The sequence below is a fragment of the Orcinus orca genome, chromosome 16 (genome assembly GCF_937001465.1).
Source record: "Orcinus orca chromosome 16, mOrcOrc1.1, whole genome shotgun sequence".
Lineage (NCBI taxonomy): Eukaryota > Metazoa > Chordata > Mammalia > Artiodactyla > Delphinidae > Orcinus > Orcinus orca.
The window spans coordinates 67,611,249-67,635,767 of NC_064574.1; the positions used below are offsets into that span (position 1 = coordinate 67,611,249).

The 24,519-nt window shown below is 40.5% G+C and overlaps 1 protein-coding gene across 12 annotated transcripts; it reads right to left on the reverse strand.

Annotated features, from left to right (window-relative positions):
* Positions 1 to 147: 147 nt before the first annotated feature.
* On the reverse strand, positions 148 to 24,500 carry PALB2 (partner and localizer of BRCA2). 12 transcript variants are annotated; one of them, XM_033425992.2, is made up of 13 exons: positions 24,270 to 24,497; positions 22,203 to 22,262; positions 21,963 to 22,065; positions 18,110 to 19,579; positions 15,381 to 16,204; positions 14,949 to 15,020; positions 13,070 to 13,231; positions 11,850 to 11,935; positions 11,213 to 11,374; positions 9,675 to 9,791; positions 5,606 to 5,693; positions 3,032 to 3,180; positions 148 to 652 (listed from the first exon to the last, which is right to left on the reverse strand). In XM_033425992.2, the coding sequence occupies exons 1-13, from the start codon at positions 24,342 to 24,344 to the stop codon at positions 442 to 444; spliced, it is 3,579 nt and encodes a 1,192-aa protein (XP_033281883.1). In that variant the 5' UTR covers positions 24,345 to 24,497; the 3' UTR covers positions 148 to 441. The 12 variants fall into 12 exon arrangements, with proteins under 12 accessions (XP_033281883.1, XP_033281881.1, XP_033281885.1 ...); XM_033425990.2 differs by having other exon boundaries at positions 22,203 to 24,426; XM_033425994.2 differs by having other exon boundaries at positions 15,381 to 16,057; positions 22,203 to 24,425.
* Between the last annotated feature and the right edge of the window lie 19 nt (positions 24,501 to 24,519).

Sequence of the window (24,519 nt, forward strand, 5' to 3'; positions counted from 1 at the left end):
AAAGTAATTGGGTATTAGTATACTGAGTTAACTGAAATTTACTTTTACTATGCAAGCATCATTGACTAAATATTCTAGTTGTAAAATAATTAGTTCTTGTTTCTGAAAATGATCTTTATAGGATAGGAAAAAATATGCCAAACAGGATGTATCAAAATAAATATTTATTAACATTTGAAGCTTTATGTAGATACACCTTTAAAAGCAAATGTGCAAATGCGAGGAATTACAAAAATCAACCTAAAATCCGTTTCTCCCAAATAAGTATAAATGAACATTCAAGATTAGTAGGGCCCCTACCAACGGAGTAAAAAGTCTGTCTCAATGAATACAGGTAATTATTTTAAATGACTTTCAAATAGTCTCCTTTATAGTAACAACTCCAAAAAGTACTAAGAGGCCGAAAATATCCAGAACACGGTGTTTCAACCTTACCCTAACTCAGTAGTAGCGGTATACAAATATATTTCCATCTTTTTGTCCAGCCAGCAAATGAGAATCTGCGCCTGACCATTTAACAAAAGACCAGTTCTGGTCAGAGACAGGTGGAAGGAAAGCAGTGCAATGACCTAGGAGTAAATCCCAAATGGCAATGGTTCCAGAAGTTAATACTGCTGCTGCAAAATGATCTTTCACGTCACCTTCCAGGAACCTAACAGCAAGCAGAGAAAAGACAATTCAGACCACATATCAAAAAAACAGACAAACAGAAAAAAACATGAAAAAAAACAGGCCCAAACCATGCTCTCAGGAAGAACAAAATTACCTGGAAATAGGAATGCCTGTGTTTGCAATCCAGGACTGCTGGCTATAATCACTAGAGACCCTGCCTGTCTCTCTGACGCACCTCTGTATCCCCTGCACACCAGCTCACAGGGGCCTGCCTCCCACTCCTCAAACCAGCTGAGCTCCGTCTCACCTAATTGTCTTCGCTCTTGCTCTTCCCTCTCCTTGGCAGCTCTAACCCGAGAGCTTAGTCTGGCTGGGCTTTGGTCATCATTCAGGCCTGTCACCTCCGTAGAAAGGTCATACCTACTCAGAGATCTGAGAGCGCACACACACATACACTCTGCTCCCTCTCTATCGCAGCACCTCTGTTTATCTTCACAGCACTCCTCACTATGGGAGATTCTCCTATTTCCGTGTTTGGTCCCACAAAAATGTAAACATCATAAAACAAATCTGGTTGTCTTTTTAAGACAGGGCTCTGCAGTCAGCTACCGGGGTTTGAATTCTAACAAAGTAAGAGATGTGCAACCCTGGCAAGTCATTCCACTTCATCAGTAAAACAGGGATATGATGATATGAGTACCTACTTCATAGGATTGTTGTAAGTTTAATGAAACAGTTGGTATAAAAAGCTTAGCACAGTACCTAACACACAGGAAGTGCTTAATAAAAATTAATGATTATTCCTTACTGCCATATCACCAGCACCTTGCACAGAGCCTGCTACACAGTCAGCCCTCAGTGAATATTGTGAGTGAACTGAATGATATACTTTATCTCTGGCTCGCACCCAACTTTGTATAGCTGATTCCTAGCCCTTCTTTTGAAAATCCATCAAGTTTTCCTTGACAGTCTCTCCCCAACCCTCCACTGCCAATTAAGGTGCCTTTCCATCCTTTGTGCTCCCCAAAAGTGCAAGCCTCATGGCATTGTGTGCCCTGAAGAGCAGTCACTAGTTGTTTCTTTTTTGAACAGAAAAAGGTTTATTGCAAAGGCCAAGCAAGGAGAACAAGTGGCTTGTGCTCAAAAACTCGAGCTCACTAGGTTTCTCTTCTAACTTCCATGAGATTAGAAATAGTAGTGCTTCCTACAGGATTGGCACCAAATAGGCTTTCAAGATTTACTAAACAAATGGGTTTGAAAAGTGACAAAGGAAATGTTTGACCAGGTAGTTATCTGTATCCTCAATTTCTAGGCCAATGACTATGGTTCTCTCTTTATATCCAAGAAAACAAGTATTATGCAAGCATATATTGTAGATGAGAGTTCTGAGGTTCTTGTTGACCTAAGAGCATTTGCAGAAATGCCACAGCTGGCTAAGTACATAGGGAGAGAGACTTTTAGAACATGCCATGATCTTGCAAGCTTCGCACAAGATCCAAAGAAACACAGAAATATACATTGTAACTATCAAGGTTCCTTACCCTTGTGAGTTACTAAAGCTAAACTTTGTGATCCTGATTTACCAGGTCTATTTTCAAACATTAATAAAGGCAGTCTTTATAAATGATACCTTCAGATGTTGCTCGGTTTGCCTAATATCAGCACTACTTCAGAGCTTTACATAGCTCAGAAAACTGTTGGGATGACAGTAACTGTGGCATTGGGAAATAGATCTTCTCATCAGTCAACAGATAAATATTTGTCAAAAGATAAGTATCAACTGCCTCCATGATGGAGATTCAGTCAAGATTTCAAAGTAAAGGTGTCTTTGTACATTTAAAACTTCCTTAATTTAGGTTTCATGAAAAGAACATAAATTATAGTAAGTTTTTTGTAGAGAATATTAATTACTTTGTATTTGAAATGTTTTTGGTATGGGAAAAAACAGGGCTTGAAAACACATAAAATACCTATCCAGTGCCATACGAGTGGGGATCATAGGATGTAGGGAATCTGAGGTTTGACTCAGATCTACTAAACTTCATACTTCATCCCACTTCTTCTTTTTTTTTTTTTTTTTGGTAGTACGTGGGCCTCTCACTGTTGTGGCCTCTCCCGTTGTGGAGCACAGGCTCCGGATGCGCAGGCTCAGCGGCCATGGCTCACGGGCCCAACCGCTCCACGGCATGTGGGATCTTCCCGGACTGGGGCACGAACCCGTGTCCCCTGCATCGGCAGGCGGACTCTCAACCACTGCGCCACCCGGGAAGCCCCCCATCCCACTTGTTAACGTTCTTTACTATGATCTGTAGTATGTCATGTTTCCATTCATGTCAGTGACACAAAAATATCTGGTTTCTGTATTTGCACAAATGCTTCTTAAAATGTCATACTCATTAAATGGCAATAACACACTTGCCTTCCAGCCTGCCCTTGAGGAAGGCAGTAGAGCATCACGCCCACACTCAGGGTCGTCTTTGGGTTAATCACAAGCAGCTGAAACACAGGGCTTCCCAACAACTTGCTCTCTTTGGCACAAGGGTGACTCAGAACAACAAACAGGAGCCCCTGATTTAGGAGAAAAATTAATAACCAAGTAAATCATCAAGAGTATGTGGGGAAAAAAGCACTGGCAGAGACAAAACTAAAGAATTACAGGAACGGTCAACAGGCTCTTAAATTTCCAGGATTTAATCCCTGGCTCACTCTTTCCCAGGCAGAACTGTTGAGGGTATCCCTGAGCTGGACTTCTGGCTTCTCCAGCAGAGGGCTCCCCATGACTTTACAGCCAGTCTTTGCAGGCATGACTAGCTGACTTATCAGCTTCCTCCACTTTACAGCCTACTAACATCTCATGCCATCTCTTTGGGAAAATGCTGGCATAAGAAATAAGGGCATATAAACACACGGAAGGAGTCCTCAGACTAGAAATGTTCATCTGTAAGTTGGTTTTTGAAATTTCAGAAGACATTTTCTCATAAAAACAACCTTTTAAGTGGTGGCTGCATTTTCAGGCCAGTCTGCAATAGCCTGTTTATTTATAGAGTAAAAACGACCAAGAAGAGACACCATCACCTATAGTTGTTTCTGTGGGAGAATGTGGTGCAGACCTCTCCTGGCTTTAAAATTACATGTTCTAATAATAACATGATTGTGTGTGAAAATATATGTCACACATACATGTATATATACACATATATGTACGTTGTACGTTGAAATTAGTTATTTTGGGGGGTAAAATAGGGAAAATTAATTATAGGGCCATCTTAAGATTAATAACATTCATTTCTAATTCATCCATTTCTATCAATAGAATGTCTGAATTCTTATAAAGAGAATGAATTACCTTTATAATTAAAAAACAACCAAGAGTCAAAAAATGTTGCATGCTATACACTTAACTAGGGGTTGGCAAACCATGGCCTACAGGTCAAATCTGGCTCAATGCCTATCTTTGCATGGCTCATGAGCTAAGAATGATTTCTGCATTTTGAAATGGTTGGAAAAAAGAGGAAGAACATTTTGTGCCACATGAAAATTATATGAAATCCAAGTCTCAAAGTTTTATTGTCCAAAACGTTTTATTGGAACATAGCCACATGATTTGTTTACGTATTACCTCTGCTGACTTGGGGCTGTAGTGGCAGAGCAGAGTAGCTGCAACAGAGACCATGTGGCTTGCAAGGCTGAAAATAGTTACCACCTGGGCACTTTACAGAAAACGTTTGCTGATTTCTGTACTGAACTATTAACTATTATTTCTGGAGGTTGGCTTCATGGAGAAATTTTACTTCCTATCTTATACATTTCTGTGTTAAATGTTTTAATATCAAATAGGTATTAATGTTGTAATAACAAAAATGTAAAATTATTTAAATGCCTAGTAGGTATATTTAAGCATTCCAGAAATAAATTCAACCCTCTTATTTTAAGATGAAAAAAGTTAGCCCCTGGGCTTCCCTGGTGGCGCAGTGGTTGAGAGTCCGCCTGCCGATGCAGGGGACACAGGTTTGTGCCCTGGTCTGGGAAGATCCCACATGCCGTGGAGCGGCTGGGCCCGTGAGCCATGGCCGCTGAGCCTGCATGTCCAGAGCCTGTGCTCTGCAACAGGAGAGGCCACAGCAGTGAGAGGCCCGCGTACCGCAAAAAAAAAAAAAAAGTTAGCCCCAAGATAATGTGATAGATTATCTAAGATCACACAACATTTTCTTTGTGGCATACGGGATCTTAGTTCCCTGACCAGGGATTGAACTCATGCCCCCTGCAGTGGAAGCGTGGCGTTTCAACCAATGGGCCTCTAGGGAAGTCCCTAAGATCACACAACTTTTGAGTTCATTTCCACAGATGCTGCTAGACTAGGGAAAGATGCATCCTTTGTGTTCAGAGCTTCTGGGTGCTGATGCTCACAGAGCTGCCACTGCGGCTGGGCCGGTCAGTCTCCACACAGCGCTGAGCTGGCTGCTTCTGCCTCTGCTCATGGATCAACAGTGGATACTCAGGCAGTTATCCCTGACTCCTGGACAAATACCTTCACCCTGTTCAGATGTTAACACTGGACTGTAAGCCAAGTCTATTAATGCAATGGCTAAGAAGCTGTGTTGAGTTCTATATGAGAATCCTAAAGCCTCAGAGAAAAACATGTCTAGGACCACTTAATCATCCTTCCTAAGGGCATGCATTCACATCATAAATCATTTATGGCAATGTGGTTGGGAGCCAGGTCTGATAATAGGCCTACTATTTCCAGGTACAAATTCACAGCTGGAAATCAAGGTTTGCCCTTAAGTCATACAGCCAGAAATTTTACCCAGTCATATTGTGCCATCACTTATTTTCACTGATAAATTTTAAGAAAGAACAAACACTGCTATCCAATTTTGAAAAAAAAATAGGCACCAGGAAGGGCCAGGTAATTACTACTTACTAAGTTATTGCTCTCACTCAGTGAGGCCAACAGTAACACACAAAGTGGTCCCAGCAGATCATTACTTACCATTTCAGAATAAGCTTTGTGACAGACTGAAGCTTGGTAGGAATCACCAATGTGCATCTTTTTCAGGAGTTGACCAGTTTTTAAATTCCTTGGACACAAAAAATAAATAAGTTGTAATATTCTTCCAGCAAATTGTTTTCGACATAATGTTCTCTTATTTATCACAGAATCCTTTAGGAGGTGACCAAGAGAAAAACTAAGAGACACAGCACCTTAGTTTTGTTTAGCCACCAATTTAGCTAAAAATAAAACTATAGTTTAACTTTGCCAACAGTGTAATTTAATAGTTTAGCTTTAGATCAAATCTGCTATGCCACGAGGGATAAATCGTTTCACATTCCATGAGAAAAGTTTTCCATTATCTCATTTTACTTGTATTGAAATTAGGCACATGGCATAGCTCTATTATTAGGATTTTATCACTCTTCTTGTTATGCCTATACTTTCCATGGAAGACAATGGTCAGGAAACCAAATTTGGTTAGGGGAGAGACTACACCTAAAATAGACTTAGAATTATGTCTCTATAATATATGTTTATACTAGAGCCAGACCAAGATAATGGAGAGAAAAGATAATGTGGCTAGTCCAAGACAATGGAGAGAAAATGGACTGAGATGGGATAAAAAATGGAAAAAGGAAGACAGGAGAGGGTGAATACAAAGAAGAAAAAAATAAAGTTTGTTGGAACCACTCCTTAGCTTTATTGAGGATTTCTGACACTGATTAACTGTTCTACCATGTGACTCTACTGGTGAGAAACTTTCAATTGGCTCCCCATTGGCCACAAGATAAAGTCCGAATTCTTTTTCATGGTACTTATAACCCTCGTGAATCCAGCGCTGCAACACTATACTACTCACTGCTCCCTTACTTGAAAGCTTCTCATTGTCTGGACAAAATATTGTGCATATTCCTGGCTCTATATCCTTGTTCAAGCTATCCCTCCCAACGCGCTCCCCATTACTGACTTAATTCTCATCCCTGTTATTGACAATGCCCATCTATTCCTTAAGGCCTAGATTATGTCCCATCCCCTCCCAGCTGTATGAGCTCAATTTAGATTCCATCACTCCTCCCGGTCTGCACCAGTCCACAGAAATCTCCTCTCCTCCAATTCCCTATAGTACTATCCATAGGCCTCATTTTTTATTTAATATATACTGTAATAGGGTATAATATATTCATTCAATAAATACTTCTGAAGTTTCTATGCACCAGGTACTATGTATAAAAACTGAAGAAAACTAAATTCTCATGTACTTATGCAAGGTTTTCCTCATATAAAGAACACCAGAATGGTTTATTCCTTACAAAGGTTAGTACAAGTTCTGTATTTAGTAACTGCGTTTTCCCCAAATTCCAAAGCACTTTGTTTAAATCTCTATCACTTTGACCTTATGTAAATTGTAAAGGAATTATATACTTTGAATTGCAAAGCAATCTTATTTCCCTACTAGATTTTAGGGGGCTTGGGACCAAAATTCATATCTGATTCATATCTGCATCTCTCACAGAGAATGGTACATAAGTAGAGACTCAAATACCTAGTAAATAATTGAAAGATGGGTGCTCTGTTAATATAGCTTGATCAAGATTAAATATTTAGACCTTCAGCAATAGTTTCAAAAAGGACCACTGAACCTTGATTATAACATGAATCACTTTAGACATCTAACATATCAGGTCAATAGGGAAGGTGAACAACTACTATACGTAAATGTAAAGTTATACAGAGCCCAAAAGGTAAATGATAGATTTTGATAGACATCTATGAGTAACTACTCTAAGCAAGGAGCTAAGACAGACACTGAGAATAGATATAAGATACGGTACCTATCTTCAAGGACTTTCATAATACGAGGTAGTATATGCTAAGTTAAAAATAAGGGCAATATGAACTCAGAGAGGAAAACATCAATGAGGGTTGAGGTGCTACAACAGAACTTAAGGCAACTTAAGGCAACCTTAAACTTAGAATTTAAACTGATACTTACAGGTTAAGTATAGAGGTCCCTTCCTAGCCTCAAATTCCATTGTGATCCCTTATCTATGAAATGCCAAAGGCTATTATTATTAGAAGGGGGGAACTGAAGGATGGAATGAAAAAAGGGAGTGCAGGAATAGGGAACAGGTGGAGAGGAATTTTTGTGAAGCATAAGGGAAATGAAAGCTGCAAAAAGCAAAATGGGCCCCCATTGAAGGTTTTATTTTTGGCGGCGGGAGGTAGGAGGACTGCGAGGATGAGTATTTATAAAGTAATAGTATAAAAGATGATCTGGGGGCTTCCCTGGTGGCGCAGTGGTTGAGAGACCGCCCGCCGATGCAGGGGACGCGCGTTTGTGCCCCGGTTCGGGAAGATCGCACATGCCGCGAAGCGGCTGGGCCCGTGAGCCATGGCCGCTGAGCCTGCGCGTCCGGAGCCTGTGCTCCGCAACGGGAGAGGCCACAACAGTGAGAGGCCCGCGTACCGCAAAAAAACAACAACAACAACAAAAATGATCTGGAGGTTGAATATTGATTGATGGCAAGGAGACCAATTACTAGATTATATAAATAGTATAGGAGCCAAACAATGAAAGTCCAGACTACAGAAAGAGCAAAAAGAATAGAAAAAACAAGTTTTATTAAGAACCCTGTTCTCAAACAAGACCTATGTGTGGAAACCCTGAGGAAAGTGCCTAAAGTGGAAACCTGCTCCTCGAAGACAGCAGGACATCTGAAAACAAAGTCTTCTGGCAGATTAGGTCATGGTCAAATTCCAGAGGCTCCCTGGTGGGGAGGGGACAAAGTTTCTCTCAGGGGTCACGCTTTCCTCGTTTATTCCTAGAGGGTTAGGACTGGAAAATGCAGAACAGGCAGGTAGCAGTGACACTAATATCTTAACTTTCTTTCACCAAGACCCATTCTGGCCCCAAGGGAATAGTTAATGGAGAAGCCTTCTGAGAAAAAAAAAAAAATCAACCTATTCTCCTACTACAAATTAACCTTACAAGTGCCTGTGGCCGGGTGTGGTTCTCTTCCACGGTCAGGAAAGAGAGGTGGCTGGGCACTCTTCGACTTCAGTTTCCCTACCACAAATGTGTTAATTTGAATCTTGAAATCATGTTTTATACATCTAGTAATTCTGGATAGTATTCTAGACATTATGAATGACACATTACATAAACTCTGCATTCTGTTAGGTTCCTCTCAAAAATATTGATTTTTTCCCCCTAGTAAACAGTGAAATTGGCTAAACTCAAATTCCAAATGCCGAAAACCCGGTTCAGTTCTTTTTGCTTTACCTGGGCTGCTTCAAGTCTGTCCTGCATACATGCAGTTTAAAGGTCAGCCAGATATTTAGGTAGAGAATATAGCCAGAGTTTAGGGCTCCTTCTCTGGTTCTCTACTTTTTGGGACTTTTCTTCCTCGCTTTCTAGCTGCTGTAGTTACCTTGATCTCTATCCTTCAGTCCTTTAAGCCAGCAGGACAGAACATTTTCTATCAGGCTCTTAATAACTGAGTGTGCAGACTGGGGCCTGCCCGCTGAACAGGAGATTCACCCAGTGACATTTCCTTCTTCTAAGTATTGAACTTCTTCCAGCATATTTCTTTTTTTCTTGCTCTCTAGTGCTTTCAGATAGTTGATTTTTATATTTTGTGCAGAGTTCATAGGTATTTTAAGTAGGAGAATTAGTCTGAGAAAGCTACTCAGCCATTAATTGGAAGCAATATTTTTTTTTTTTTTTGTATTTTGGCCGTGCGGCGAGGCACATGGGATAGTTCCCTGACCAGGGATCAAACCCGGGTCTCTGCAGTGAAAGCACCAAATCCTAATCACTAGGGCACCAGGGAACTCCCAGCAGTAGATTTTTGTCAGCAAAAAAAAATTTCATTTATTTTAAAATTGTCTGCTTGGACTGTCTGAACTAATCTTGTTAAGACAAATATATAGCATTTAATAGTAAACAAACAAAAACACAATCATATTTACAGAGTCTCTTATTTAATCTTAATAACCCTGTGAAATTAGAGGTAAATCCTTATATTACAGATGAGGAAACTGAGGCCCTCGAGGGAAAGCTTACCAAATAACAATGTTGTTCATTATAGTGGTACCAAGCAGAGCTTCCTGCATCCCTTGAACCTCAGCAAAAGTTAGTATAGTCTCTTCAGGGTGCATCAAAAACTGTTTTTCTTTGCTTCTGCATTAAAAACAGTATTAAAAATCAGCACTTTCTACCAAAGCAGTTTCTAAGCAGCCCTTCTACATATTATTGAACTATGCATAATAAACACTAACCTAATGCCAGAAAAAAAATTTCAGCCAGAAAACACATGTATTCTAAACTTTCTACAATGAACATTTATTACTTTCATATTACCTACCTGGATATATTGCAAGCACCTCAAATTCATCATATCCAAAATTAAACTCACCAGCTCTCTCTTTAAACCTTGTGTTTCTTTCTGCATTGCTATCTCAACTAACCGTTCCACCACCCACCCAAGTGAGCAACCCAGAAACATGGACTTTATCCTTGTGTCCTTCCTCTCTATTTACTCAATCACCAAGTCCTAATGACTTTATCATCTCATCTCTCTCAAATCCATCTGTTTCTCCCCATCTCCACTAATGCTTTCCTAATTTAAGCAAACAATTATTTATCTCTTGCTTATTTTACTGCAACAGGTCATGGATTAAATAAGACAAACAAGGTCCATGCCCTCCGTTATTAGGAAAGACAAATAAATAATTACAATAGGGCTTCCCTGGTGGCACAGTGGTTAAGAATCTGCCTGCCAATGAAGGGGACACGGGTTCGAGCCCTGGTCCGGAAGATCCCACATGCCTCGGAGCAACTAAACCCGTGTGCCACAACTACTGAGCCTGCGCTCTAGAGCCCGTGAGCCACAACTACTGAGCCTGTGAGCCACAACTACTGAAGCCCGTGCGCCTAGAGCCCATGCTCTGCAACAAGAGAAGCCACCGCAATGAGAAGCCCATGCACCGCAACAAAGGGTAGCCCCCGCTCGCCGCCACTAGAGAAAGCCCACGCACAGCAACAAAGACCCAACACAGCTAAAAATAAATAAATAAAATAAATTTTTAAAAAATCACAATAAAGTGTAACGAGTGTATAACAGACATAGAGGATGCTATGAGTTCCATTTTTAGCATGTTGAATTTGAGGTAACCACGAGATGTCTAATAAATAGGCATGCAGGTCTAGAGGTTGAGAAAGAGCTCAGAGTTAGAAATATATGTTTGCAAGTAGCCAGCATCCAGATGGTACCTGAAGCAATGGAAACTGAGTTTGTGAAACCAGAAAAGGGTATAGGATCTTGAGGTATTTGTAATACTTAAAGGATACACAGAGATGTCAAGGGAGACTGAAGAACAAACTACACTTTCTGAGCCTCTCTGCTCCACTGCCTTCTTCCCTGCCATGTCTGGCTCCATCCCTCTGAACTGCTTCTATGTTATAGCCCAGTATTGAGGCAGAACCTGCTATACTACACATATAGCAGAGAAAACAAGATGCTACTGATTCAACTTTCTCTGAAACCCTGTGATAAAATCATTCTTGATCTAATAGTTAAAATCAACCAATGCTTTTCTTACCCTCCATCTTCTGCAAACGTCATGATTTCTACTTGTTGATCACAAAGGGTCCCACTGCTACTGACTAGCCTCCTCTTTGTCAGGCCAAGCACAGCTTTTATATTTCCAGAACTCAGGAGCACTTGTTTTTCACTTTTACCATCAGGAGAACAAAGTAGTGCCCTAAACCAAATATAAGGAAAAATGCAGAGAAGTCAGGAGTAAGTCTTTAATATTAAAGAACTAGGTTCAAACCTTAAAAGGAAACTTCAGTTAGGGATGTCATTGATAGTTTTGTTTGTTTGTTTTTTAACAAATCTCTCTTTAGACTAAATTTAGATTCTTTCAAGACTCAAGACTAGGTTATAACTTGTGCTCAAAACAAGCTGAGGGGCTTCCCTGGTGGCGCAGTGGTTGAGAGTCCGCCTGCCGATGCAGGGGACACGGGTTCGTGCCCCAGTCTGGGAAGATCCCACATGCCACGGAGTGGCTGGGCCCGTGAGCCATGGCCGCTGGGCCTGCGCGTCTGGAGCCTGTGCTCCGCAACAGGAGAGGCCACAACAGTGAGAGGCCCGCGTACCGCAAAAAAAAAAAAAAAAAAAAAAAAAGCTGAGAAAGATCAAGGGAAAGAAAAGAATACTCCTTGAGAATTACATACCTGATTTCTCTGATTTCCAAGTTTCCCAAAGCCACACACACAAGATTACAAACATCAGGCACTAGAACTATCTGTAATACTGGGACCTAAATAAAACAAAACAGCCAAAAATTATATTTGGTTGTTTCATCTTTAATTAATCTAAATTTTCCAAAATTTGTCACATTCCTTTCTAGTGTCATTATACCAGGATAGTTTCCAACATCTGAACAAATGTGAAAACGTTCAGCAAACACCCTCTTTTTATAAGCTTAAATCCAAATAAGCTATGTGCATAATAGTGTTTACTGTGGCATTTATTTAACACAATCTATGCTCTAGCAATGGGAGAATAATTAAATAAATTCTGGCATGTGGATGAATGGAACAATCTGTAGCCATTTAAAGTAAGTTTATTCACTGAATGAATATTTATTGAGCAACACTCTGCAAAGCACAGTGCTAGAAGCCGGGGTACACTGGAGAACAAGAATGAAATCTGCCAAGACAGTAGTAAATCTTAAGCATTCTCACCAAGAAAAAAAAAAGGAAACTGTGAGGTGATAGATGTGTCGATTAACTTGATTATAGGAATCCTTTCACAGTGTGTATGTATATCAAATCATCACATGTGTACATCACAAATGTACACTTTAAATATATTACAATTTTATTTGTCAACTATACCTCAATAAAGCTGGAAAAATAAAATTCAAAATAAACAAATAATTAAGTATGAAGAATATGTAGAAACGAGGAAACATGTTTATATGGTAAGAAAAGGCAGGCTTAAAAATTTTAGGCACACTAAGATTGCAACCATGTAAGATACGTACAAAGGTAGACAAGGACAGAAGAAAGTATATACAGAAAAAAAAGCAGAAATAACATTTTGGTGAGAGGTAAGGAACAGAGGTATCAGCAAGTTTAGAAGTCAGAATAGATATGAAATTCCAAGCTCCTCCAGCAGATCTAGCATAAAAATGCATCTCTGGATAAATATATGACAAAGCAAATAAAGCACAGTGTTAATTGTTGAGACTAGATGCTGGGTATATGGGTGCCCCCTGCACCACTTTTCTGTATGCTTGAATATTTTCATAATAAAATGTTGGGGAAAAACTGCATCTCTCTGCTCTGTCTTGCATAGTCATAGATCCCATATTTTTGGTAAGCTGCACATCTATATTACCATGCAAATGATTGGAAAGATCTCTTTCAGCTATAATATTCTGACTTACCTCTGCGAAGTGCCAGGAATAAATTTTTTCCCACTGCCAAGTATCCAGAGGTTTCCAAAGAGAAACTACGTATTCACAAGCAGTTATGATACACCACTCTTTGAAACCAGCTATTTCCCACCACATGGCACTCACATCCACAGAACAGGAACCTGAAGGATTCTAACACAGAATGGCAACAACTGTTATGTTAAAGGGATCCTTGGGGGCTGCTTAATAAAAAGAATAAATATGAAAAGTAATGGATTACAAGGATTAGATGAAATACCAACTAAATGTAATTAAAATTTTATGCAGGTCAAAAGAAAGAGCTTTGTGGGTCTTACGTAACTACAACAGTTGTCCATACACACTTACAATGATAGATTTAAAAACATGTAGCTCCAGACTGGAAAAGATTCAGATTTAACCACAAAAAAATAGACCATAAGAACTAACTGGAACATTAATTAGCTCCATAAGAACCTTTGGAAATGAAACATTCTGATGAAGCACCCATGGGTTGAAGAGGGAATAAAACTGTAGAACGTATTATTTCTAAACGAATATGCAGAATGTGCTGGCCAAAGCAGTATGCCCCAACCCCCCGAAACAAAAAAACCCACAAAAACCTATAATTATAAAGGTATTTATAAAGTAAGCAAGCAACTCAAGAAGTTAGTAAAAGAACAATGAAATAAGCACGATGATAAACAGAAGGAAGGACTTACTAAGGATAAAAACAGAAAAAAAAATGAAATAGGAAATCAAAAAACTCAATTAACAATCAACACAACCAAAAACCAGTTTTTTTGGAAGACCTATAGGATGGACAAACCTCTTAAGTCTGATATAGGAAAAAAATACTTTTATATAGAAATGGGGAGTGAGAAGAGAGAGGCTTAACTGCATATACACAGACCAAAAAGCTGTAAGAATAATAACTTTTTACCTGCAAATTTGAAAATACGAATGAAATGGTTGATTCGTTTAAGAAACTAAGTTATTAAAACTGATTCATGAATAGCTTTGAAACAACATAGGTATCATTATGTGTTTTTTATAGAAAAGGAATCTGGGGCTCAGAGGCTAAATGATTTGTCCCACGTCACACAGCCAGTGATCCGGAGAAATAGTTTATGTGGATTTAAAGCTCTTTCTTCTACACCAGTTGTTCTCAACTAGAGGCAATTTTGCAACCCTTCCCTGGGGGACAGTTAGCAATATCTGGAGACACTGTTGGTCATCAGTACTGGGAAGGGGGTGTTACTGGTAGATACCAGGGCTGTTGCTAAATACCATACAATGCACAGGCCAGTCCCCTACAAGAAAGAATTATCCAGCCCCAAATGTCAACAGTACTGAGATTGAAAAACGTTGCTCTACACCATCCTACTTCAAGTATAAAAAGTTAACCAGGACAGGGGTCTAATCCACTTCTCTGGATTTACCAAAATATCATTAACAGAATACTATAGTTTATATTTCTCAGAACCATAACACATAGCATATGAAAATTAACCATTCATTATGTCATAACCTAGAACTGCTACCCATTTTCTTACAAATCACCACAAGTGATTCTTCTAGAAATACTATATCATTTGGGTAGGAGAGTCATGAATGACCCCCCTCTCTCTCTGTCAAAATACCTGATTTAAAATTTAGATACAGAGAGTTAAGTTGTTCTTGGCAATAGCTTGACATATAAACTTCTTCAGAAGATCTCAAAATATATTCACAGGTAAATATTGTGGAAAACAAAGAATTTAAATCTGTTTTTCTGAATCTATTCTATCAAGTTTTTCTAATGATCAAATTCTTCTGCATTTTCCTATCAATTCATCACATTTTTCACATGTAAGACACAAGACATATTATAAGTTAACAGTCTTCCGACCTTTAACTTTGAAACCAATTGTAGGGTGCCTGGGTTTAAGCTATCACAAGCAGGAACGTCTGCTATTTCAGTCTGTGGAAACAAAAGTCACATAATTAATTTATACTTTATGTATGATATCAGCCTGCATCACTCACTCATCAAACTATTTCCTATGTTTTATTTTCTATGGTAACAGTGGCAAAGTTCCAAATGCAACAGCTTCGTTGATAACAAAGAGAACAGGATCCCTTATATTTAAAAATATATATTTTTTAATTAATCCTAATTTCCCCAGAATGAACTTAATGTTTATAGTGAAGCCATATCACAGAAACATGTTAAAACATACTCAAACACTGAGGAACTGATGTGTAAGGTGGTCACGCTGTCCATATTCACTAAGATACTTCATTTCTTCGGAGAAAATTTCACAAAGGAAGCAGTCTGTACCTGTTCAGTGGAATGTTTCCGTAATTCCTGGCACGTGTTTCCACGGAGCTGATTTTCTTTGTAGGTTGATGACTCGATGGGTAGAGCTGTTGCTTGCGGACCAGAGTCACAGTCACGGGAAGGCTGTCCTTCCCTTCCTGCCACATGCAGGCTGCTATCTAATTTTGGTGGGCTGCTCCAAAATTGTTTATGGTCACTAGCAAGGCTGACTGCGGCTTTTAAGTGAGAAAGCTGGGGTGTAGAGCAAGCTTGTCCAACAACCTCTGCAGACACCTTTTCTCCATGGGCTTGGGAGCCAAAAGCTGGAGTAGAGCCTAAGACGGGGAAAGCGGGTGAGCATAGGTCTGCTGTCGGTCTGTCATTATCATCAGATGCAACAGTATTTACAGGAGTGAAAAGTAAAATGGATGAAGAAAGGCCCTTCTCCTGCGGCTGGCTTTTTTGGTTTGGCATTTTAGGATGTGCCTTTCCTGGCAGGATGATCAGTTCCTCTTTCCCATCCTCCTTCTCTATAGTGATTTGTTTAGGGGTCAGTTGCTCCACAGCAACACAATTTCCCCCTTTAAGATGTCCCTCTCCAAATATTTTTGATCCAAAAGGCTCCATCAGCTTTTCTGAGCAAGACTTCAGTTTTTCAAGCTTAAGAGGCCCAAAGTCTTCATCAGGTAACTGGAAGTCTGTGATTTTGAGAAAAGGCGACAGATGCTTTAAATTTAGCGTTTCACTCTTATGAACTGGAGAACTGAAAGCATCATCATCCAAAGATAAATACACGTAATTACTGTAAGAAAGGGAGTCCTCTTTTTGACAATGACCTTCCTTCTCTAAAACAGAAAGCAACAGAATACCCAACAAGAGACATTAATTCCCAATGAAGAGTGAGATTCTAAACTCCAATATAGTGCAGAGTTCATCACTTTTCCCACCCATGACTCTGAAATCTCAGTGAACAGTTCAAAAATCAGCCATAGGTTAGTGGTTAACTAGCAGCTCCTCCTGTAGGAGCAAAATCAATGTGGTGCTGACAGCACTAGCTAGAAGGGAGATGGGGGTGGAGTCCCAGCTCTGCCACTGATTCCCTGTGTTACCTTGGGCAAGTCAATTCACTTCATTTTCTTTGTCCCTCCTAGGGGAACTGGACTAAGAATCTCTAAAGTCCTTTCTGATCCAGAACTATGATTCCAACAGGCTACCAGAGTACAGTCTACAAAATGCTGGCCCTTCTCACTGAGGAAAACTTAGTCCCCTTTTCAAGCAAAGAGTAATTTACTAGACTTAAAGCGACAGGAATTCTGTATCACTCAAAGTGTAGCTGCATCCAACACCTAATAAACAGATAAGAAAGCTGTGGTTCATGTATACAATTGAATATTATCCAGCCATAAACTGATACAAGCTACAATGTGGGTATATCTCAAAAACTAGCTAAGTAAAAGCGGCCAGACACAAAACGTCACATATTGTATAATTTCATTAATATGAGATACCCCCAAATAAGTAAGTCCACAGAGATAGAATACAGATTGGTGGTTGCCAGGGACTGACGAGAGGAAATGGGAAGACACTGCTTAATGGGTATGGGGTTTCCCTTTGGGGTGATGAAAGTGTTTTGGAACTAGATAGCGGTCATGGTGACACAACACTGAGAATGTACTAAACGTCACTGAATTGTTCACTTAATTTAAAAAGGTTATTAACTTTATGTTATGTGAAGGTCACCACAAGAAAAAAAATTTTTTTAATGTACCTGCAGGTTACTGAAATCACAGCAGATTATTTCAAAGTATACAAAAGAACATTTCAAGTTTATTATTAGATTGCCCTACATTCCCATTCCTTTGTTTTCTTGTTGGCCTAAAATATGATGATAAAAAAGTCATGATTATTATTTTTAAATTAATTAATGAATCGTAGCTCACAGACCAAAGCCTGTGTCCAGTGGTATAGAGCAGCTGGCTGCCTGTTGTGTAAATAAAATTTTATTGAGACGACCACATTTACATATTGTCTATTGTTACTTGCACACTATACTCATGTAGCTGTAATGGAGCACAAAGACTATACTTTGTATCTGGCCCTTTACAGAAAGTTGCTGAGCTCTCACACAGAACTGGAGTGAATGATCTAGATTTTGTGCTCAGCCTATCAGATATAACTCCTGAGTAAATGAATAAATAAGTTTAAATTATAACATGTCACTTGATATCCTTCAAAATCTGTGTCCTACAAACCTCAGAGAGACTGTATTAGATATTTTACCCCCAAAAGTGGCTCAGAACAACTTCATTTTGCTAGACAATCATCCCTAAGAGTTTGTCAGGGGACTCTTACTCTGACACAGATTTAATTTTATTTCAAAAACATTTCCTATATTAGTTACTTCTCCCCATGGATAAAAGATTGTATGGTACCTGAAAATACACTAATTTTAGGTAAATATCCAATATATTTTCCTTCTAAGTGTCAACTTTTTCACCCATATTTGTGAACTCTGGCACCATCCAGCTAGGGTTGAATTCTGACTCTGTCATTTTAAAGACAGAGTACTTTGATCTCCTTGCCTTAGTTTCCTCATCTGTAAAGTGAAGATAAAAATAGATTCTACCTCATGTACAGTTGGTGTGATGATTCAGTGAGTGTATGTACAACATTTAGAAAGTGCCAGGTACATAGTGCTAGCTACCACCACCATCAACCACAACTCAATTTACCTTGACCTCTCTTCTTACCATGAATAATTGCTTTTTCATTCTGATCTCTGTGCAAGGCAACTTCTTCCTTGGACCTATTAACACCTGATGTGCCAGAAGTTGGCAAAAGTAGTTCATGGTGATCTAACAGAGGGGTGCAGACTGACTTTCTTCTTCCTTTGCGTTTTCTACCAGATGGCTGGGTAACCGCCTTCCCAGAAAAGTCATTTTTAGCGGGGCCAGCGGGAGAGTTGACTTCAGTTAACGAGAGAAGTTTCTGAGGACTTTCTGAACTTGGTTGTTCTGCGTACGTGTCCGACATCTTAATTTCACTTTGGTTAGTTTCTTCATTGGAAACGTTTAACTTTTTAGCAGATTCCTTATTTTTATTTTTAAAGCCCTTTTTTCTGACATCCAAATGACTTTGTATTACAGCCTCCAGGGCTACTTTCCTCTGGCAATCTGACACGCGTCGTGTTGTTCTAACATAATACTCTACAGGAAATAGAAGGCCTTCAAGCACTGTGCAAGAATGTGTTTCATTTTCTGTAGAAACGGGAGAAATTACTTCTAGGCTAAGACTCTTAGACTGACTTAGAACTTCTTTTTCCAGACGACTTTCATTTCTACCACCAAGAGCATTATTGGGAGATTTAAAAGACATCTCTGTGTGATTTTGTTCTTTTAAGTTTTGGTTTTCATTTGCCACTAAGTTATCGTAGGTGAGTTCATTTATAGAACATGAATTATCTGCCTCCAAGTTAGGACTTCTAGGCGGCTGGTCACTTGCACTTATACTTTTGTTTACCTCTGGGTTATCTGTAAAGACAGTCATTTTTTTGTTTTGTGTCTCTAAGTTTACAGGCGAAGCAGGGCTAATGTTTTCTAAACTGTGAGTAGTAAGTTCACAGTTACTTTTAGGAGGCTCATGCTCGAGGTGCTGACCACTACTGCTGACTGATGGAACACGCAAAGGAAGAGTAGTCACGCTGGGGAAATTATTTCCTCTTAAGAGTGCATCAACATCTCTCTGCGGTTTGGCGTTTGGCAGAATTAATACACTCCCTACATTAGTTCCTGTAACTGGTACTGGAGAATCGGGAATGTCAGACTTAGGACTTGACGGGTAAGTTCTTATCTCAGTTACAGGTTTCTTAGGATTTTCTCTATTGATTTCTTCCTGTTCCTTTAGTCTTTTTCCAGAGAGTATGAGCGAATCAATATCAAAGAAAGACTCTCTCTCCTGTGAAATAAATGTTCTCTCCTGTTTCTTTCTTCTCCCTAGCAGCTTACTCTGCCTTTTCTTACCATCAGGGCCACTGACCCCGTACGGAAAATGTTCTTGGATATCATCTGATCTTTGTATGCGTGATCCTTCTGCTGGGATTCGTCCAGGGCTAAAGGACTCAGGCTCAAGGTCAAGTGTGATAGGTGTCTTTTCTCCAGTTTCTTTATCGACGTGGGTGTTGATTTGCAACGTGTCACAAGGAGATACTTTATTTTTAGGTTCTGAGGAGAAAAAATTATATAGTTAATATTTTCCTTTTAAAATGACACAAAAACTACCCCATATTTATTTTTAAATATTACATATAAATACTACAAAACATTTACTTAAAAAAGAGTCAATGCTATTTCGTTCAGACAGATCAAAGTTCAAGGGTTTTTTGTTTGTTTTTTGTTTTTCTTTCTGCGGTACGCGGGCCTCTCACTGTTGTGGCCTCTCCCATTGAGGAGCACAGGCTCCGGACGCGCAGGCTCAGCGGCCATGGCTCACGGGCCCAGCTGCTCCGCGGCATGTGGGATCTTCCCGGACCGGGGCACGAACCCATGTCCCCTGCATCGGCAGGCAGACTCTCAACCACTGCGCCACCAGGGAAGCCCGAAAAGATTTATTGCAATCATCTTTTCTCTTAGTTTTGTCTTCCAGCTTCATTGAAGTACAACTGACAAATAAATATTGTACATATTTAATGTGATGTTTTGATATATGTATATATTGTGAAATGTTGCTACAATCAAGCTAACATATCCATCATTTCATATAGTTACAATTTTTTGTGTGTCATGAGAACACTTAAGGTCAGCTCTCTTAGCAAATTTCAAGTATACAATACAGTATTATTCCTTTTTTCTTTTTTTGGGGCCGTGCAGCACGCAGGACCCTAGTTCCCTGACCAGTGATCAAACCTGTACCTGCTGCAGTGGAAGCGTGGTGTCGTAACCACTGGACCGCCAGGGGAGTCCCTACAAGGGACCACCAGGGAAGCCCCATGTCTTTTTTTGGCTAAAGTAATTTTCGTATCACTTTTCTTTTCTTTTTTTTTGCCGCACTGCATGGCATCTGGTATCTCAGTTTCCTGACCGGGGATTGAACCCATGCTCCCTGCATTGGAAGCGAGGAGTCTTAACCACTAGACCACCAGAGAAGCCCCTCATACCACTTTTCTACTTCATTAGCCTCCAATTTTATGATTATAAATTACCTGACTTCTAACATAAGAAATGATTATTGTTTTTTATTAAAATGTTCCCAGCCAGACTTTTTTCTTTGTGCATATATAATTTAAAAAAATCATCTTTCCGGGCTTCCCTGGTGGTGTAGTGGTTGAGAGTCCACCTGCCGATGCAGGGGACATGGGTTCGTGCTGTGGAGCAGCTGGGCCCGTGGGCCATGGCCGCTGAGCCTGCGTGTCCAGAGCCTGTGCTCCACAAAGGGAGAGGCCACAGCAGTGAGAGGCCCGCGTACCGCAAAAAAAAAAAAAAAAGTCATCTTTCCAATATTTAAGCAATAAATATAATTGCTAAAAGTTAAGAGAGGAAAAGAGCAACTAAATATGCAATCCAACTGAAATACAGTTTACTGCTCACAGAATGGGAGAAAATATTTACAAATCATGTATCTGATAAGGGTCTAATAGCTAGAATATATGAAGAACCCTTACAACTCACCAATAAAAAGACAAATGCCTAATTAAAATATCGGCAAGGACTTGAAGAGATATTTCTCTGAAGAAGATATACAAATGGTCAACAAGCACACAAAAAGATGTTCAACATCATTAGTCACTAGGAAATGCAAATCAAAACCACAATTAGATACCACTTCATATCTACCAGAATGGTTATAATCTTAAAAATAGAAAATTATAAGTATTAGCGAGGATGTGGAGAGACTGGAACCCTTGTGCATTGCAGTGGGAATGTAAAATGGTACAGCCACTGTAGAAAACAGTTTGGCAGCTCCTCAAAAAAGTTAAACATAGAATTATTGTATGACCTAGAAATTCCACGCCTAGGTACATACCTGAAGGAACTGAAAATATATGTCCACATAAACACTTGTACATGAATGTTCATAGCAGCATAATGGCCAAAATTCATAATAGCCAAAAAGTAGCAACAACCCAAATGTCTATTAACTGACAAATGGATATACAAATTATGGTACATCTATATAATGGAATATTATTCAGCTGCAAAAAGGAATGAAGTACTGATGCATGCTTAGATGAATGTATAGATGGATGGATGACAGTTGAAAACTTTATGCTAAGTGAAAGATAGTCACAAAAGGCCACATATTGTATGGTTCCATTTATATGCAATGTCCAGGATAGGAAAACCCACAGGGACAAAAAGTAGGTTAATAGTTGCTCAGGGGTTAACGGTAGGATGGGCACAGGGTTTCTTTTAGGGGTGGTGAAAATGTTCTGTAATTAGATAGTGACTAGATTATACAATTTTTTGAATATACAAAGAACCACTGAATTGTACACTTTAAAGACTCTACTGCTACTGCTTATCTTCTGACTGTGAGAAAAAGAACCACAGCCAAGTTTACCTGGGAAATAAATAATAAAGCAAGTATAAGTGAATAGGTTCGCTTTACCTGTGTCGGTTAGCTGCGTTGAGACTTCCTGCTGGAGTGAGGGATCTTGTCCTTCTACTGTTCTCTTAATGGAATTCTTAAACTTCTCAGCTCTCTGGGCACGCTAGAGAAAACAAAAGCAGCTCACGAAACAATTTTACAAAAAAGAAATAAATTTTGGTTAAAAGCTTTATTAAACAAAGAGCTGTTTTTATATTCTTTGTACCACAATATCAATTTGAGAGAATAAGATTCACTTACCTGAAGGCGGGCCAGTGTCTTGCTGTATTCCCTTTTCAAGAATGCTAATTTTTCCTTCAACTGGAAGAAGAAAAACACCAAACAAAACTGAGCAGGTGGAAAGGAGGCATCAGAGAGAAGGGATGCAGTGCCTATCAGACACAAGCATGCGGCGCCCAGCTGGCCCCTCATCTAGAGGCAGTGGAGGAAGTGGCACTGACTCATTCTACTTTCAGTTCTCACAGAACATCAAGCTCTGTAACATCTCAGCATCTCTGCATAAGTTGTTCCTATCACCTGGAGCATTTCCTCCCCAACTCACTTTGCTAATTCCTACTGATTTCTCAAGACTCAGCTTAGATTTTTATTTCCCTGGGGTAAACGTCTAGGTCCTTCTCCAAATCCAAGTTAGGCATTCCATCTCTCCTCTGCGCTTGCTTTATCACAGTACTTATTACACATATTGTCTGTTTGCTTCTGTTTCCTCCCATCTCACTGTGAGATCCTTGAAGGCAGCAGGGGCTGTCATCCTCAGACAGTCATTCGACTAATGAATCAGTCATTGGTCCAGGTATCTCCAGCACCTAGAACAATAACTGATACCTACCGTGTGTCAGTTACAGTTCCAGGGGTTAGGTATACAGAGTGGTCAAGACCCCTGCTCCCAGGCAGCTTACACATAGTGAGGGGTACAGATAATAAACAAGGAAACAAATAAACAGGTGAGATGATTTCACATGGTCATCAATACCTAGACAAACAGGGTGATGTGAGAGTGTCTGGGCTACAGAAGAATGGACTACTTTAGAGACAGTGGTGAGGAAGGCATTTCTGAGGACTACCATTTGAGCCCAGACCTGAAGGAGGAAAGAGCTAGCTTTGGGAAGATCATAGGGAAAGCCATTTGTCCAAGATGACACAATTCATAAACTGCATGGTTCACACCTAGACTGCTTCTCACAGCTTCCTACTTATCACCATTCTTATCAACGTCTGGGAATTAGCTTGGTGACTTGTAAATGACCTCTGTCACCCCCACCGCAAGGCAGAATGGGATAAGAGGACTGATGAGTTATTGTGAATGAAGAGTTTCAGCACGATGCTTGGAAGAGCCAGCCCAAGATGCATTCAAGTTAACATTCGCCGGCCCACGTACAAGGTGTCATGTATAAGGATATTCAGAGCAGCACTGTCGTACAAAGAAAAGCTGCAAACAACCTAAAAGGCTCTCGACAGAGTAATATGTAAAGAAAAGGCGGCACTTCCACGCTGCAGGATACTATAAAAAACTTTAAAAAATAAGGTAGGTGGGCTTCCCTGGTGGCGCAGTGGTTGAGAGTCCGCCTGCCGATGCAGGGGACACGGGTTCGTGCCCCGGTCCGGGAAGATCCCACATGCCGCGGAGCAGCTGGGCCCGTGAGCCATGGCCGCTGGGCCTGCGCGTCCGGAGCCTGTGCTCCGCAACGGGAGAGGCCACAGCAGTGAGAGGCCCGCGTACCGCAAAAAAAATAAATAAATAATAAGGTAGGTAAACGTGGACTAATGTGGATGTTAAACACGGAGAAGGAAAACGGAAGTTGCAGAACCATCCGGATCATACCATTTACGAACATTCACCTTTCCAAAAAAACGTATTACTTTTTGGTGGTTAAAGAACACAACTGCACCCCTCCACACCCCCACCGCCCGTTCAACACGCGCACGCGCGCGCGCACACACACACACACAGGTGCACAAAAAGGTCTGAAATCCAGATTCTTAAGAGATTTACTTAAGGGGGTGGGGTGGGAGAAGCCAAGATTGAGAGTGTGCAAGGTGGGCTGGGGAGGGTGTCAAAGCGAACTTTAGCTTTATCTACAGTTTTACATTTTGTACTTTTGCATTTCTGCTGTAAAGAAACTTCGTTCTTCAAACGCCACCACGGGAGCCCAGGGCTCTCCCACACTTTCACTTCCTGTGCCCCCTCAGTCCAGGGAAGTGGGTGAGAGGTCACTGCCGCCCTCTGATAGTGGAGGAAACAAAGACAGGCCTCAAATCCTGGGAAAGGGGGTCAAAGTTCTGAGTCAACCCTTCCCGCATCCCCGGCACCTTTTCCTTCTCCTCACAGCTGAGGGGCTTCCCAGGAGGCTCTTCCATCTGGCCGGCGGCCAACAAAAAGAGCATCTGTCGCTGGCCCCGGGCCTGCGGATACGAGGAGCCCGGCTGGCCCTAGGCCCCGAGGCTCCCGGGGAAGGTACGGGGTGCCCGGGATCCAGTCAGCCCACGGTCAGCCGGCCCACGCGGGCTGGGTGCACCAATCACCCCTTCCAATTACATCCGCCACTCGGCCTGCGCACGC